A 16,279-nucleotide genomic window follows, 5' to 3' on the forward strand; every position below is an offset into this window, starting at 1 on the left:
CGTTCCTCCTCTCCCCCTTTTGAAAAGCTTTGATACCGGCACGCCTCCTTCCATTGTGCTGTCAGAGGATCGTTATCTGCTGACCGGCGACACACACCGTCTCTGTCATGGAGTCGCAGGTAAGACTGAACTTTAGCTGGCTGACTTGCTTCTGTGTGGATAACATACACTTTAAAAAAAAAAAAAAAAAAAAAAAATAAATGACGCTGTCGCACGCTTTGGTAAAGACCTGAATTTAACGAGTCAAGCCAGCTGACGGTCACTGGTTTAGTTGTTTACTTCCTGGTAAGATTGGTGGTACAATCCGCCCCAAAATACAGATAGATCAAACCACCTTGGTCGCTCCGTTTATCGCACAGCCATTGCTTGATTGCGTTGCGAAACAAAGTAGACCGATAATATAGAAAAGACCACGTGTTTTTTGGGCGGTGAACTCTTGTGTTAACTTCACTAACTTTGCACGGGCGGCTATCTTCTTAGCTACGACATGAATAGGGCATTGTTCGCTGTTAGACATTTGGTTTCACCGAGACGTGGTGTGACTTATTCCGCTACGTGGTGTCAGGTGATGACCAACCCGGAGGAAATCGCCGGACTCTACAGGGAGCTCAGCCTCTTCCCCTCTTTGAGCAGAGCGGATGTGGGACCCGTCGTCACCTCTCAGTATGGAGGCAAATACAGCAACATCTACACAGGTAAGTGATCTTTTGCCAAACTCAGGTGTTCGCATTCCGGTATGGGGGGAGGAAGGGGATTGATATTAATGACGTGTTGTTTACACACTTCTGCAGAATGGAACCAGCGTGATCTGGAGAGGAACGAGAACGTCAAGTTTTGCCGGCAGTATATTGTATTCCACGATGACAAGTCGGTTGTCTACTCTGGAGCCTCAGGAAACTGCACTGAGATCAAAGGAGAGTATGTGCACATTTTTGCTTAATTTTTTTTTTTTTTTTTTTTTTAAATTGCTGCAGCTAGGTGACATTTTCTCTTTGGCCTAAATTAATGGTTTGTTTCTCCTGTCAGGGTGCTAAGCAAGGATTCTCCCTCTGGTGATATGAAGGCAGTAGTCAGAGAATGCACAGTCAAAGGAGAGGACAAACAGTTTCTGGAGGTGTGTGGCTCTCTGTCCAGCTCGGTCTCTCACCCTCCCTGTTGTTTGTCTTTGTTATTATTGTTTTATTTATCACGTGAGCACCATACAGGGGACTCCGTTTAATGTTCCACTTGTAGCTCGTGTTTTAAACCACTGTCTGACTTATTCTCATTTTAATACCAATATCTTTGACCTCTTGTCTTCTCTCGACCTCTTCTTGCCCCTTCAGATCTGGAGTAAAAACATCAAGATGAAGAGCATCAATCTAACTGCCTTAAAAAAGCATGGCAAAGTCTATGAAGATGGTAAGTCAAAGTTGTTGTTTTTTTTTTTTTTTTTTGAAAGCAGTTATCTGAAGCTATATCTGAACCTCTATATGTGCCTGTGCTAATCACACTGTGTTTTGCATTCTCAGAGCAGTTTGGCTGTTTGGTTTGGTCTCACTCGGAGACCCACCTCTTGTACGTGGCAGAGAGAAAGAGACCCAAGGCAGAATCTTTCTTCCAGGTCTGTCAGCAAAACTGGTTTTGAGGGTTGATGAACACTGAATCTAACAGAGCAGATAACTGCTGCCCCGCTCCCTGTAGATTTCTCTGATGTCAAAAGCCTCGAAAACTTTGATTTAGGCAGACACATGAAACAGGGATTGCCCTGTTTTACATTATTGTTATAAGTTGCTAGATAGATAGATAGATAGATAGATAGATAGATAGATAGATAGATAGATAGATAGATAGATAGATAGATAGATAGATAGATAGATAGATAGATAGATACTTTATTAATCCCACAAAGGGACTTTTTTTTTTCTACAGCAGCATTATAGGTACAGGAAAGCAATAAAACAACAATAAAAATATTAAATATAAAAATGCACAGTATATACAATAAAATATATACATTCTGCGCTTCTATTAAATTAATTGTTTTACAATTGAAACGAAAACTTGTAAAACATGCTGGATTATGCAACATACCTCCGTGATGAACTAATGACTTTCGCAGATTTACACTCCAAAGACTCACCAGCCACTCAAATACAATTTAAGATATCAATCGTCGTGAAAGGAAGCTCATTGCTCATGTCTAATTGTCTTTGAAACATTTAAAACGTCTTTTTTTTTTTTTTTTTTTTTTTTTTTTTTAAAGTAGTTCCAATTTGAATGAACCTCAGGTATTTTCCATTAATTTTCAAAAGCAAAATACCTAGAAAACACTGGTTGTAATGTAGCTATGGGAGAAGTGAAGCATGTATGAATTCACATCAGTCCTCCATTTAGCTTAAATATATGGTATTCATATATTAACAGCAAATGACTAGTAGGCAATAACTGATACTACTGTCTCCTTTTCTCTTTGTAGACTGAGTCACCAGAGTTGTCTTCTATTGGAGACGAGGAGGAGACCATGAGAGTCGAAAAGAAGGAGGCTGTCAAAGTAAATGCAGTACATGTTTTTGAAATGCTAAATGTTTTCCCCGTTCAATGTTCTTTGATCACTATCCTCTGCAGGTTCATTTGTAGTGCTTTTGTTTTTTTTTATATACCTGCAGGGGGAGCAGTTTGTCTTCCATGAGGACTGGGGAGAGGGTTTGGTTAGTAAGAGCTGCCCAGTGCTTTGTGTTATGGACATTGAGGGTGACAACGTCTCCGTGTTGGAAGGAGTGCCTGGCAATATCTCTCCTGGACAGGTTGGCACAACAGTCTGTGCAATAATGAATGGTTTTGTTTTAATGTGCACATCTAGTGCGCGCTTACTCTTTTGCTCTTGCACTCTGATGGTCTCGCTGACACTGAACTTGTGTCTGCAGGCATTTTGGGCTCCGGGTGACACAGGCGTGGTTTTTGTAGGCTGGTGGCATGAGCCTTTCAGACTTGGCCTCAAGTACTGCCCAAACAGGAGGTGATTACATTTGACATTAATCAGAGAAAAGTCCGAATGTACAGCTGGAGAGTCAGAAATCTCCTCATAGGCTAATACTGCAAGTCATTTCCGTTTCCATTCTCTCCATCAGGTCATCTTTGTTCTATGTGGATCTTACTGGTGGGGAATGTGGTGAGTGAATACTTTTTTTCTTCTGTCTAAGGGGCCTGTAATACCCATTTCATAAGTACAATTTAGGTAAATTATGGTATTAGGTTTAACAACTTTAAAAACCTCAATACCTGGTTTGTTTCAGAAAGAATTGATGTATTTCACAACTCGCATCTATTCCAGTGGAAAATAGTCACTAAAGTCCAAAATAATAAAGATAGTTTGGAGCAGCAAAAAGCTGATAGACCATTCATCAGCTGATGTAAGATTTAAGTTTATTGTCACCCACAAATTTAATCATTAATAAGCAAATATACTGAAGTGATTTAATGGATTACATTGTTGATAACAGAACATCCTGAAGTGTGATTTAATGGATTACATCATTAGAATATGTTCTATTCACAAGAGGCAATGCACCGTTATGTGGCTTATGACGGGATTACTTTTGTTACGTGTCCCGTTCCATTGTTAAATGCCGCTCTTCTAAGCCAATAGTGTTTGTGCATATTTGCTGAGTGACAAGAATTCTTAAGTGTGTCATTTCATTTAATGAACAGATTGTTATGTTGGTGGATAATTTGGGAGAGAGTGTGCCACATTTTAAAGTAACAATTTTAGTTTTTTTCCCTCCCTGTCTTGTTTTGTGGACAATGAGCTGATAGTGTTGTGTTACATCTTTGAGAGATTACTTTTGTGGGGACAAATAAACTGAAAGCAGGTCAGATGTGACTTCAATGCCACTTGTTGTCAGTCTTTCCATTAAATTAACTTCTCCAACATGTACCCCATGACTGCAAAAGTTTAGCCCACATTTTATAACCATATGGCCAGAATAATGTGTCAGAGGTGTTTTAATGGATGTGAGAAATGCTTTCTAAAAACAAATTCTCTTATGATTTGCATCTACATGGAAAAACATTTTGCTGATTCTGCTTCTAAAAAAAATGTCTCGGCCTGATTATCTGGTTGACCTCTAAATGAGCACAGCTATATTGCATTGCTGATTTACACTTGTATTTGTTGTGCCCATCAGAGCAGCTCTCATCAGGCACTAGTGCAGTGTGCTCCCCGAGGCTGAGCCCGGACCAGTGTCGAATTGTCTACCTGGAATGTTCTGTCTATGGACCACACATGCAGTGCAGCAGGCTCTGCATGGTAAGACAGAGTGGAGCCTCTCTTTAACATAAAACACGTTTACTTTCCTTTCTTTACAAAGTGTCCTGTCTTCACCAAAGATGATGAATTCAAATCGATGTTTGCTTTACACAGTGAAACATACAAAAAATTGTATTCTTCAGATATATGAATTTGTTCAAGCTGAGATACATTTGTAACTCAGTAAATATGCACTTTATATCTTCTTTTTTTTGGTATACTTTATTCCTAGTACGACTGGTATACTAAGCAAACCTCGGTGGTGGTGGATGTGGTGAAGCGACCTAGAGAGGGTGAGTAATAACTGATGGTCACATGAATGCACCTTTTTCACTGTATATTAAACTCTGCATATGTTAATAGTTGTGTCTGTGTGTGTTGATGTGTTGCTTTACAGATGGCTTTGCTGGTATCTACTGTTCTCAGTTGTCCCCTCAATGCTGGTCAGCTGACAGTCAGCGTATTATCGTTGCTTGTCCTCAGCGCAGCCGCAAGGTACATTCAGCTCCTCGGAAATGACTCGTTATTTTGTGAAAAAATTTGACAGTAGGGCTTTCTGATTAAATTTACATTTAGCATGTAAGGGTAATTAGGCTGATAATCTTGAAATTCTTCTCTATCTGGAAAAAAAAAGAAAAGAGTCACAGTCTTGTGTTTTTGGTCCTATAGGATCTCTTGATGGTGGATACAAGCACAGGGAACATCACCTCTCTGACTGCAAGTAAGTCACTTAACTTGTTTGGACTGATGTTGTGCGTTGACAGTTTCTTGGACTGCTTCAATGTGTTTATTTCTACCCGTGTCTGATGATGTTTGTCTGCAGAGTCTGATGTTGGTAACTGGTGTCTGCTGAACATTGAAAGAGATCTAATGGTCATCAGTTGCTCGTCTCCCAACTGCCCTCCTAGTCTGGTAGGATCCCTGCTTTTTATCAAGAAAACTTCATTCTATTTTCATATATAGTATATAGAGAGTATGTCACACACTGTTATATAAATGGGGTTTTTGGAACAAGATTGGGGGATGTTTTAATACTAAAAAAAAAAATTAAAAAAAACTTCATGTGATGGAGGAGCTACTGTGTCACCGTCTGACTCAGCGGCTGTAGAATGTTGGTAGAAACTTTGACGTTGGCAGATTATTTCAGTTGATACTCCTCCTCTCCCACTATCTGTGTGTCACTGTTTTGGGCTACTCTGGGATTAGCGGTGGCTGAGTCAATTGGGAGTGGCTCAAAGAAATACGAACAAGTCAGACATTTTTTTCCCCTTCCCTTATGGGAGTTTCGTTTCTTGTGTCCAGAGGGTGGGTTTCCTTCCGAGTAGGGATTCCCAGGAGCAAGTGGTCTGGGTTACTTTGGAAGCCTCTCAGACGTTGCCAGATATCGATTGGCAGATCGTGACTTTCACCCCTCCCACAGAGCAAGACAACAGTCAATACCGTAAGCAGAAAAAGTCTTTTCTTAGTAAGTTCTAAAAAGGAGTCATAGGTGGAGTACTTGGAAGGATACGTAGTGTTTTCCCGTTTCATTTAGCGGTCTAAAACAATACAGTTAGTTTTGTCCACTCTCCATTTTGTTTCACGTACATGATGGGTACAGAATATGTAAGAAACACCTCTGTATACACTGCATTCCAGCTCGATGCCATCGCTGCACATCTTAAAAATCATCAGAGTTGATCAGCATATTATTGATTGTGAAAATATGAAAATTCTAAGGTTTATTGTAAGAGTATCATATTGGGTCACTGATTTGTTTTACATCAGATAGAATAATTTAGGTTTCTGGAGAATTGAAAAGATTGTGCAATCAAGGAGATGCAGAGCCCAACTGATGCTGGATTTTTGCAGTCTATCCTGTTACTGATATTAGGAAGTAAACAATTCTGATCTAGAGATATTGACTAAAATGATGTAGTTATCAAACACCTGTGACAAAGATAAGTAATGGAGGCGGGGTACTTTACAATTTAATAGTAAACTTTATTGTCCAAAAATGACATCACTGCATTGAAACACTGAACTTTACAGGGAATGTAATCATTTTAATTAACTATAAAATGTAAAACACCCAAATTAAGCTATTTCTAATTTACCCCTGGAATTGTTTTCTGCAATATGTTCTATAAAATAATGTTTACATGTCAGACAACATTTACACTGATACCGATGTGTCTGTGATAGGCCAATATCGACCAATGAAATCGTCAAAAAAATACTCGTTTAAATCAGTCATGCTCTAAAAAGCAGTACTGGATGTAGTGTTAATGGGACTAACAAATTGTTCTGTTTTCTAGCGGGCCTTGATTTTGAAGCTTTGCTGATCAAACCAAAGGAGGTTAAGGATGAATTGAAGCTCCCTCTTATTGTCACTCCTCATGGTAGGTTACTCTGACTATGGTTCTTTAGCCGTTATTTGCTTTCTAGTGCAAATAAAATGAACAGTTAGATAGTGTCATATAATTGTTAGTTGTTGTGCAATTTTGACTTAGTGGAGTGTCCTAAAAAAGCAAAAGTAATACAGTGGATGTTCTTTATTGATAAACATTATATTTAATAAATAAATAAATATTTAATTCATGCTGAATTTATTTTTAGGATGGAGTCTTTTGGGGATTTATTTCTGTTCAGTTAAGACCCACTGCTGATAAGATTGACATTGCAGACAGTGGTTGCTATGACAATAGTGCTCTTAGTGACAAAATGTTTAATCACACTCTAAAAAAACAAGAATGATCTTTTGTATAGGTTTTGTAACAGAGTTACTAACAGACTCATGTTAGTCTAGTAATATATTTCAAATGTTTAAACTCTGAATACTAATTATATTATTATTATTATTATTATGTGACATTAATACCTCACAGGATGGGACTTAGACCAAAAGCTTGAAATACAAACTGTCAATCTGTTTCTTTTACTAGGTGGCCCTCACTCAGTGATTGTAGCTGAGTGGCTTCTGTCCGCTTCAGCGCTATGTAAAATGGGCTTTGCTATTTTACTGGGTAAGTTGTTTATATGACAATGTGATGTTCTGTTATGTGACACCTGCTGAGAGGACAGAGAGGTAGTGAACTCTTATGTGAGTGGCAATGATCAAGGCTTTCTTTCGTTCTAATGCTGATAACTGTGGAGTGTGTGCTCTTGAAACATTTAACTTAGTTTCTATGAATTTAAAGGTCATACTTGGTGTTCTGTGGCCTTCTGTACTGGATGTGCAGGTTCATCTATCCTTTACAACGTATGAGCATGAATAAAGCATCAATGTTCATTAACAATAGCTCCACTGATCTGTTTACATTGTGTTTTCCTGAGTGGTTTCCTTGGGGAAGTTGTAGTTGTTCAGTAAATCTAGACTGTCGGTGACAACTAAGTGGAAATCTGCTCATAGATTAACCACTCAGGCCAAGGCGAGCTTGACTACTTCACGTTTATTGAAACCAGGTTTCTGCTTCAAACCCTGGTCAAACTGAAAAAAAAATGATCAAGCTCACTTTGTACATTTTTTGTGTACTTTCACCTCTCAACATTTTATGTTTATCTGTATAAGAATACAGCATAATATCTACCACTGATGTTATTATTAATAATACAATTTCTTGTTGGCATTTGCTTTATGTTTTTAGTGAACTATCGTGGCTCTCTTGGGTACGGCCAGGACAGTATCCTGTCTTTACCAGGCAATGTTGGCACTCAGGATGTCAGAGATGTTCAAGTAAGAACAAAACCAATCAGACAAAGGATCAAATGCTGTTTAGAACTAAGATTATCATGTTTTTCAAATCATGACAATGATTAGCTTTAAAAGTATCTTTGGCTCCTGCTGGTACAAATGACTTCCAGTGTTGCTTGATGGTGATATCTTTGTTTATACTGTTGAGTTAATTGTATTCTATATTATGTGGATGTTAGTTGCCATAGTTTCTGAAATCATGGCTCAGAATAACAAAAGGTTCATTCCTGCCTTCGCTCTCCTCTCTGTAAATGTTGTTTTGCATATTTTCCACGTTTTTCTTCTGACTAGTTTGCCGTTGAAAGTGTTCTGAAAAGTGGCAAGTTCGACATGCAGAAGGTGGCAGTTTCTGGGGGCTCCCATGGTGGTTTCCTGGCCTGTCATCTAATTGGCCAGTACCCAGGGTTCTACAAGGCCTGCGTGGCCCGCAACCCTGTCATCAATTTGGCCTCTATGATTGGCAGCACAGACATCCCTGACTGGTGGGTCTCTGCATGCACATTCTCACACTCTTGCTCACATTTGTTGATTCATTTAGCAACTGTGTCAGTATCGTGCAGCTGTGGTGTTTTGTCAGTGATAACCTTGAAAAATGTATTTTGGATTTGATTTCTTTCCACAGCAATTGAAGACAAATGAAAAGACAAAACAGGATTCCATGAAAGTTTTCTTTTATCAAACTGGAAACCTTTCCTCATTGACTTTGCTGTAAATCTTACAAGAGCAACAAGAGAAACACGCTACTCTAAAGCTATTAATCCTTTTATATGTGAGGTGCAAATCAAAAATTTAAGATGCTGCACCTATGTCAACCGAGAAACTGTACCTGTTTCCAATCTGGCCGCCATCCTCTTTAAAGTAGCCCCCTTCTGCAGCAAAAGCTCCCGTCACCTTAGGAAAGCCCTCCGGAAGTCCAGTTCTGTACGGGTGTAGGGGTGGTGGGGAGCGACAATTGTGCTGTTGCGGGTGAGAAACTCGTTTATTAACGCAGCGTGATCGGGCACGTTGTGAAATTGAAGAAACCCTTTGCCATTAATGCCTATGAACGTCACTGTAGAACTCTGCGTTGAGAGTCTGACCCTGGGGTACAAATTCATGGTGCCCAAGCTCGCGAATGTTAAATAAAACGGACAGCATGCTCCTGATCTGATGTGCCTTCTTCGGTCTTGGTCATTCTGCCTCTCATGACACGCCAGTGTCACTCAAAACACCTCGTTTGGCTCATTGTTTCATTGTCCAAGACGTTATGAACCATCACAAAGGTCTTCGTTGCCAATTTTCAAAAATTGCATCTGCGCTCTCTGCTCAAGTTTCAGGTACATGGTGAAAATGCAAATGTACACATACCAGCAGTGACAAAAAGGTGTGTAACTCTGGTGCTGATGTGAAATAAAGGATGCAACTCGAAATATTTACTGACAAGGTTATCAAAGTAAATGGCAATAGCTTACATTACAGCACTGGTTTTATTTTAGAGAAAACACAGGAAGCACGTATCTCTTTGAACAAATTTTGGAATTTTTCAATGCAATATATCACCCAGCCCAAAGCTGTAAGCAGGTGAGTGGGATAAAGGGCATTGTTCTGCCTCACTGTGAGAGAGAGAGGAATGTTTTCAATAACGCAGACAAAAGAGGAACAAAAGATGTCAAAGCCATGCAGTGATCATTTTCTTCTTGTTGGCGTTTGACTATGATTTTTGCAGGTGCATGGTTGAGGCTGGCTACGACTACGGTACCGACCGTCTTTCTGACCCTGCTGTCTGGGAACAGATGTTGAACAAGTCCCCCATTAAATACGTCACACAGGTATATCTGTGTATGTCTCTTGAGTGTGTGTGCATGTGACTTCATCGGTGTTGTTACACATTGTAGTAATCTAAGGTGATCTCTCATCTAGGTACAAACACCAGTGCTGCTCACCTTAGGGGAGGACGACAAGCGTGTGCCTAACAAGCAAGGAATTGAATATTACAGAGCTTTGAAAGCAAAGCAGATCCCAGTTCGGTAAGCATCTTCTCGAGTGGCATGTTTTTATTGGCTGTGTCTGATGTGCACTGTGCAAGAAGAGTATATGCTGCTGTCGGTCATTCAGTAATGCTCTGATGTGTGTTGCTTAGGTTGCTGTGGTACCCCGGGAACAACCACTCTCTCTCTAAGGTAGACGCTGAATCAGATGGCTTTATGAACATCGCTCTGTGGATAATTCAACACTTGAGTCAGTGACTGGTAAATTTCAGATGAACAAAGTAGTGTAGTGTGCTGATGCTGTTGATGCTGCCAGGAAAAGACAGCAAGACACTACTTTGTGTAAGGTATATTATGTTCCTGTTTCGAGGACAGTTTGAAGTCCAAGCCAAGCCAAAGCATTAAAAGTGCTCTACAACCAGAACATACCTTGTGTAATTGTATTTTACTTGTAATCTATCAGTTGGTACTTTGATTGCCACTATTAAGTGGATGGGGAGATAGTAGTTTTAACACAGCTTTCAAGTATAAAAGTTTTGATTCAGCAGAAACACATTTTATCGATGCGGTTATTATTTTTTGCAACGTTTACATGAATAAAGGGCTTTTCAGTGTGTTAGTTTAATTTGATATTATATTCATAAAATAAGTAATTTTATAATCAGTTTTTCTTTTGCTGAGCTTATGGTAACTGATTTTTTTTCACAATACAGTGCACTTAATAAAATGATTGTGAAAATACTCAGTGTGGGATGAAACTTTGTACACACGGACATGCGTTTCTGTTGTTTAATTCTTGAAGCAGGTCATGACATGGTACAGTATTTCCTTTTCTTTAGAAAAATGGATTAAGGAAATTATTCTTTGTCAACGTTGTCCACTAATCGAAAATCGCATCTCTTAGTCATTTCAGAAATGGAGAGCATAGAAAAAAATTGTGTATTCATGTATCCTTAAGTAGTTTTTATGTCAAGGACATTATTGTTTATTATATATATATATATATATATATATTTGAATTACTTGAGGTGATCTCTATATCTATCCCCCATGAATTTGACTTGGGTCACATGCTTTGCATCCAGCTGCTCCGCTTTCACTTCTGCAGAAATGCATCCTGTTTCTTGTTACTGCACATACTTCTAGACACAACTTGTTGTCTCGACACCTGGAAGATTGAATCATCTACCTCCTGATGTGATTGTTAAGGTGCATTCTCTACATTATCATGGTAAGTGAGATAACTTTATATTTTATTAGTAAGAATGTTCTGCATTGCACTGCGGAAAATCATGAACTTACACTGCTGTAACATTGTAAGGACAGAAACGGCTGACTGGAACATCTTCAAAAAGTCAAAGGGATTTTGTTCTTCAAAGCTACTTTGAATGTAGGATGCATAGTGTGATATTGATTGAATGTACTTTCTAATAAGGTTATGTAAGTGCGCAAATTCCGTTCTCTGAGTCATCAACAATCAACTGAACTGAGTATGGTTCCTTTTTTTTTTTTTTCAGGCTCTGGTGAAACATATCATCCTTTTTCAGCTTCTTCAATTAGTGTGGACTATAAATATCAACTTTTTCCCGTGTGACACTAATATGGGTGTCACTACAGTCGACTGCTCTGACAGACCACTAAAACGTATCCCCTTGATCAAGGCTAATTCCGTAGTGGCAGTCAATTTAAGTTGGACCAAGATTCAGCATGTGGGGGAGGATGCATTCGCAGGTGTCCCAAACCTTGATGTTTTGAAAATAATGGGGAATTGCCAACCAGGTGGACTAAGCGCCTCAGAAGAACACCCATGCAAAATGGAGATCCACCAGTATGCTTTCAAGAGCCTGCGAAAGCTTAAACGTCTGTATCTATCCGGGAACAGCCTTACCACCATACCATGGTTACCTGACAGCCTAACGGTACTTGATCTACAGAATAATTGCATCTTCAACATCATCATCCCTTTAAATACACCAAAGCTTGAAAGTCTTCTCCTCTCCAAGAACTGTTTTTATGCAAACCCTTGCAACCAATTCTTTAACATCAGTGAAGAAGTTTTCAGAAACCTCCCTGAACTCAAAACCCTTACATTAGGGTATAATAACTTGACAGCTGTCCCAAAAGGACTGCCCCCCTCACTGAAGCATCTGGATTTAAGGGAGAATGCAATCACAGAGGTTTTAGAAGGAGCATTTGCCAATCTGAGTGTCCTCAAAAATTTGACTTTGGAGTGGAATTGTCAGCGTTGTGACCATGCAGCGAGGCCCTGCTTTCCTTGCCCACAAAATCTCCCCCTAAAGCTCCATCCAAACTCATTCTATGCTGAGAACAGCTCCATCACCTTCCTTAGCTTGAGGGGAAACTCTCTGAAAACATTTCCAGAGGGTCTTTTCACACCACTGAAGAATTTAAAGAGATTGGACCTCTCTGACAACCTCTTAGCATATGATATACAAAATGGCACCTTCTTTAGTGAGTTGAAGGGCCTTGAATGGATTAGCCTTATCTATAACTATGAACCACTCCGGACATTTCAGCAACTTTTCCTTTCCCCACATATTGGCAATATATCTGGTCTACAATATCTTCTTCTGAGTGGTAACTTTTTTCACACACTTTCAAGACAAAGCCTTCAAGTTTTGTCCAAACTTCAAAATCTAATGACACTAGAACTAAGAATGAACTTTATTACATCTCTTGACTTGAGAGCTCTGAAGCAGTTACCATCTCTCATCAATATTGACCTCTCCCAAAACAGGCTTCGTTTCTTTCCATCCTGCTCAAATTCATCATCTAAGATTGTGGCACAGGAAAACTGGCGGAACCAGAACTTGTATACGGACAATGTACAAGATCTCTCCTTTCTAATGGATTTAGAAGTCCCATCAAGAAAGGACATCTGGGAATCCAACCAATCAAACATGTTGCAGATCAATGGAACAAAAATTCCATCACTATGGGACTTTAAAACATATTTTTGTAACTCTAAACTGACATTTGACCTGTCTCAAAATGACATTCTGTTACTTCACGAAAATGTGTCTTTGGGCATGGAAAACGCCGTTTGTTTAGACCTTTCCTTCAATTATATGAGCCAGTCATTGAAGAGTAGGCTGTTTGATAGCATGAATAATTTAGTGTTTCTTAATTTCTCATACAATAGGCTTGATTTTTATTATAATGATGCTCTTAGTGAACTTAAATACACCCTGAAGGTATTAGATGTTAGTAACAACGATTATCATTTCAATATGAAGGGCATGGGCCATCGTTTTGAGTTCCTTCGAAATCTGATTAATTTGGAAGTCCTAAGTTTGGCAAACAATAGAATTGGCATGCGAATAGATCAAAGGCTGATCAGCAGTTCTTTAAGGTACCTCTACTTTTATGGAAATCACCTGGACATCATGTGGGAGTCAGATAACAACAAGTATACTCATTTCTTCCAAAACTTGACGAACCTCATTTACCTGGACATCTCTAACAATGATCTGAAGTTAGTTTCAGCAGAAATACTGTGTAACCTCCCAACAAGCATTGAGGCCCTCAGCATCAGCAGCAATTTACTCCACTACTTCCCGTGGCGAAACATCTCAGCACTCAACAATTTATATCGCCTGGACCTGAGCCAAAACTCCCTTTTCTATTTGCCTCGTGAAGCAGTTAGATTTGGGGCCAATTTTTCATACTTGGACCTCAGTCACAATCAATTCAGTTTTATTCCTGAGGAGTTCTTCAGTAAGGCAAAGTCCTTGAATTATCTGTATCTCAGTCACAATCTGATCAAACAGTTGAACCATCAGCATCTCCCTGCCCCCTTTAAAAATGGTAGCGCCCTTCAGAAACTCACCCTGCACGAGAACCCCTTTAAATGTGACTGCGATACATCCTGGTTCACTGACTTATTGCGTACTACTCCGGTACAGATTCCTTATCTGACCACACGCATACACTGTGAATTCCCAGAGTCTCAACAGGGCCAGAGTATACTGTCCGTGGACCAGCACTCCTGCCAGGACATATATGGCAGCTTGGCCTTCCTCGTCTGTTCCTTCTTGGCTGTTACATTTACTGCTCTTCCGCTACTGAAGCATCTCTATGGCTGGGATATGTGGTATTGCTTGCAGGTGCTCTGGGCAGGACACAAAGGCTACTCCCAGCTGGCTGGTAGTGATTCACATCATCGCTATGATGCTTTTGTGGTGTTTGACACCAGGAACCATGCTGTGAGAGACTGGGTTTACAATGAGCTAACTGTCAATCTGGAGAAGTCCGGCCACAGGAAATTTAGTCTCTGCTTGGAAGAAAGGGACTGGATTCCTGGGCTTTCATGTATTGAGAATCTACATAATGCTGTCCACAGCAGTGTGAAGACTGTGTTTGTGCTGTCCCGGGGTGTTAATGGCAATGAGACGGTGAATGGCATCATCCGCCAGGCTTTCTTCATGGTTCAACAGAGGCTTCTGGATGAGAAGGTCAGTCAAATTACCTTTTTTTCTATTTCCATTTGTGTTTGTTGTCAGTCTTACTCCATCTAAGATGATGTAATGTTTCACAACCCCTGAATGATTTCAAATTTTGTCTAACAAAAAGGTGGATGCAGCTGTGCTGGTTCTGTTGGATGAGATGTTTCCCAAACTGAAGTATCTTCAGCTGAGGAAGAGGTTGTGCAGAAAATCGGTGTTGTCCTGGCCGAGAAACCCGAGGGCTCAACCTCTATTCTGGAATCAAATGCAAATGTCACTGTCATCAGATAACATCAAGTTTTATGACAACAACATGAGCGAGAGTTTTATATAACTTTCTTTTAACTGGTCATATAGAGAACCACAGTGAAAAATAGTCTTCCTTCTTTCTATTACCTATACGTTTTGACAAATGTACTCTTTGATTCATGATGTCACATATGCTATTTAGTTTGTTAGCTATGTAGCCATTATTTTTTGTTGATCAAAACTCTTTAATGTGTCTATTTTACTTTTCAAGATTGTGTTGTATCTGACAATTTGGTTGCTTTATACGGTTTTATAAATGTCATTTGCTTTCTAGATTTTGATGTTGTGGACTTCTACATTTACGATATTATCATTATTTTTTCTTTTGTGAAGTGAAATAATTTTTGTCTCCAGAGAGCTTTGGCAGAGACATATCTTGCAATGTAAATAAAAATCTGACATTGGGCTATACAATTAAACTTGACTTGATTTCACCTAAGTAACTTGGTAGCCTAAGGTAGCTCTCTGACTGAAAACCTACCCCGCCCTTAATCAAAAAATTTCACTTCTCTTTGGGTCGATTTTTTGAGGAAATGAAACTCCTGATGTTGTCAGACGGGTTATGTATCATTACCAGGTTTATCAACCGTAGAGGTGGAAAAAAAAAGAAGTTACCTGTGATTCCTCTGTAAATTTAAGAGTGACATTTTCAGTTTAAGATCACTGCTGTGTGGCTACACCAGTTTCCTAATTCTGTAAACTGCTGACCAGAAAATGAGATTCAATTTGGCAACAGCATGTCATGCCAATATATCGTGAATGGCAACACAGATTCATACTGCTAAGTGAGTACTTTGCATCTGTTTTAGCCTGTCAGCTGGGATCCTTCTTTGTCTGGTGATCTGGGAATTCCAACTGACAGACAGCACGTCTTTTCTGAGAGTAACAGCTTTGACCTTTGGGTTATATTGAATTAAAACACAAACAGCTGCAGTCCCCTTGTGAACTTTTCAAAGATCACTTCCCTGCTACACTTTCATGGCACATTCGAAACTTGTTTGACCTCACCCTGTCATAGATTAGTTCCATTTCTACTGTAGAGATGGGACTAAACTGTGTTAAATGTACAAGACTCTACATTAAATCTGAATAAACCCTCCAGGTCCAGACGTTTCATTTCAGTTTCATTTGTTATATTTGATTTAATATCGCAAATGAAATGTTTAAAATTTGGTGTTTATGTCGCCGAGACCTTGCAAGTGCCATGCCCAACTGACACTCACGTAGGTGTATGAAAAAAAAAAAAAAAAAAAAAACCCAACCGAAACCGTCCAATCATCGTTGCTGTTCGTGCTGCCCCACCGTGGGTGCTATTGTCGCGCACGCGCCAGCTGGGAGAGCGCGCCCACGCGGACCCGATGGCAGGACAGGTCATGAGCTGAGCCGATGAGATCATGGTGCCTGCGCCGAGGTCGGACGGGGTACGGCCGGGACTTCGCAGTGATGGAGAGGCGCCTCTCCGGTAAGCTCGTGCGCGGGTTTGAGCGCACACCTGCACTTTGTGGCATTGCAGGAC

General features: G+C 39.8%; 3 protein-coding genes across 5 annotated transcripts in view; all 3 read left to right on the plus strand.

Annotated features, from left to right (window-relative positions):
- Positions 1-35: 35 nt before the first annotated feature.
- Positions 36-10,727, plus strand: apeh (acylaminoacyl-peptide hydrolase). Of its 2 annotated transcripts, XM_069725427.1 has the most exons (23): positions 36-119; positions 566-695; positions 792-918; positions 1,027-1,114; positions 1,326-1,401; positions 1,512-1,603; positions 2,459-2,533; positions 2,649-2,786; positions 2,907-2,998; positions 3,111-3,151; positions 4,167-4,288; positions 4,521-4,581; positions 4,686-4,783; positions 4,958-5,009; positions 5,112-5,200; positions 5,591-5,729; positions 6,586-6,669; positions 7,213-7,293; positions 7,915-8,003; positions 8,313-8,503; positions 9,727-9,829; positions 9,921-10,027; positions 10,141-10,727. In XM_069725427.1, the coding sequence occupies exons 1-23, from the start codon at positions 108-110 to the stop codon at positions 10,244-10,246; spliced, it is 2,193 nt and encodes a 730-aa protein (XP_069581528.1). In that variant the 5' UTR covers positions 36-107; the 3' UTR covers positions 10,247-10,727. The 2 variants fall into 2 exon arrangements, with proteins under 2 accessions (XP_069581528.1, XP_069581521.1); XM_069725420.1 differs by lacking the exon at positions 36-119 and having other exon boundaries at positions 280-695.
- Positions 10,728-11,032: 305 nt separating this feature from the next.
- tlr9 (toll-like receptor 9) lies at positions 11,033-15,231 on the plus strand. The gene is made up of 3 exons (XM_069725406.1): positions 11,033-11,219; positions 11,506-14,463; positions 14,582-15,231. Exons 1-3 carry the CDS (start codon positions 11,217-11,219, stop codon positions 14,786-14,788), a joined length of 3,168 nt encoding a protein of 1,055 aa, XP_069581507.1. The 5' UTR covers positions 11,033-11,216; the 3' UTR covers positions 14,789-15,231.
- An 851-nt stretch (positions 15,232-16,082) lies between these two features.
- Positions 16,083-16,279, plus strand: part of LOC138637015 (ERC protein 2) — a 154,549-nt gene continuing 154,352 nt past the window's right edge. For both annotated transcript variants that reach the window (XM_069725445.1, XM_069725455.1), the window contains exon 1: positions 16,083-16,225. The gene's annotated coding sequence lies outside the window, so the exon portion shown is untranslated. The remainder of the gene's footprint in view (positions 16,226-16,279) is intronic.

The sequence above is a fragment of the Brachyistius frenatus genome, unplaced genomic scaffold (genome assembly GCF_029030835.1).
Source record: "Brachyistius frenatus isolate BFR_SWC_R1_liver_20210118 unplaced genomic scaffold, ASM2903083v1 Contig_6, whole genome shotgun sequence".
Lineage (NCBI taxonomy): Eukaryota > Metazoa > Chordata > Actinopteri > Embiotocidae > Brachyistius > Brachyistius frenatus.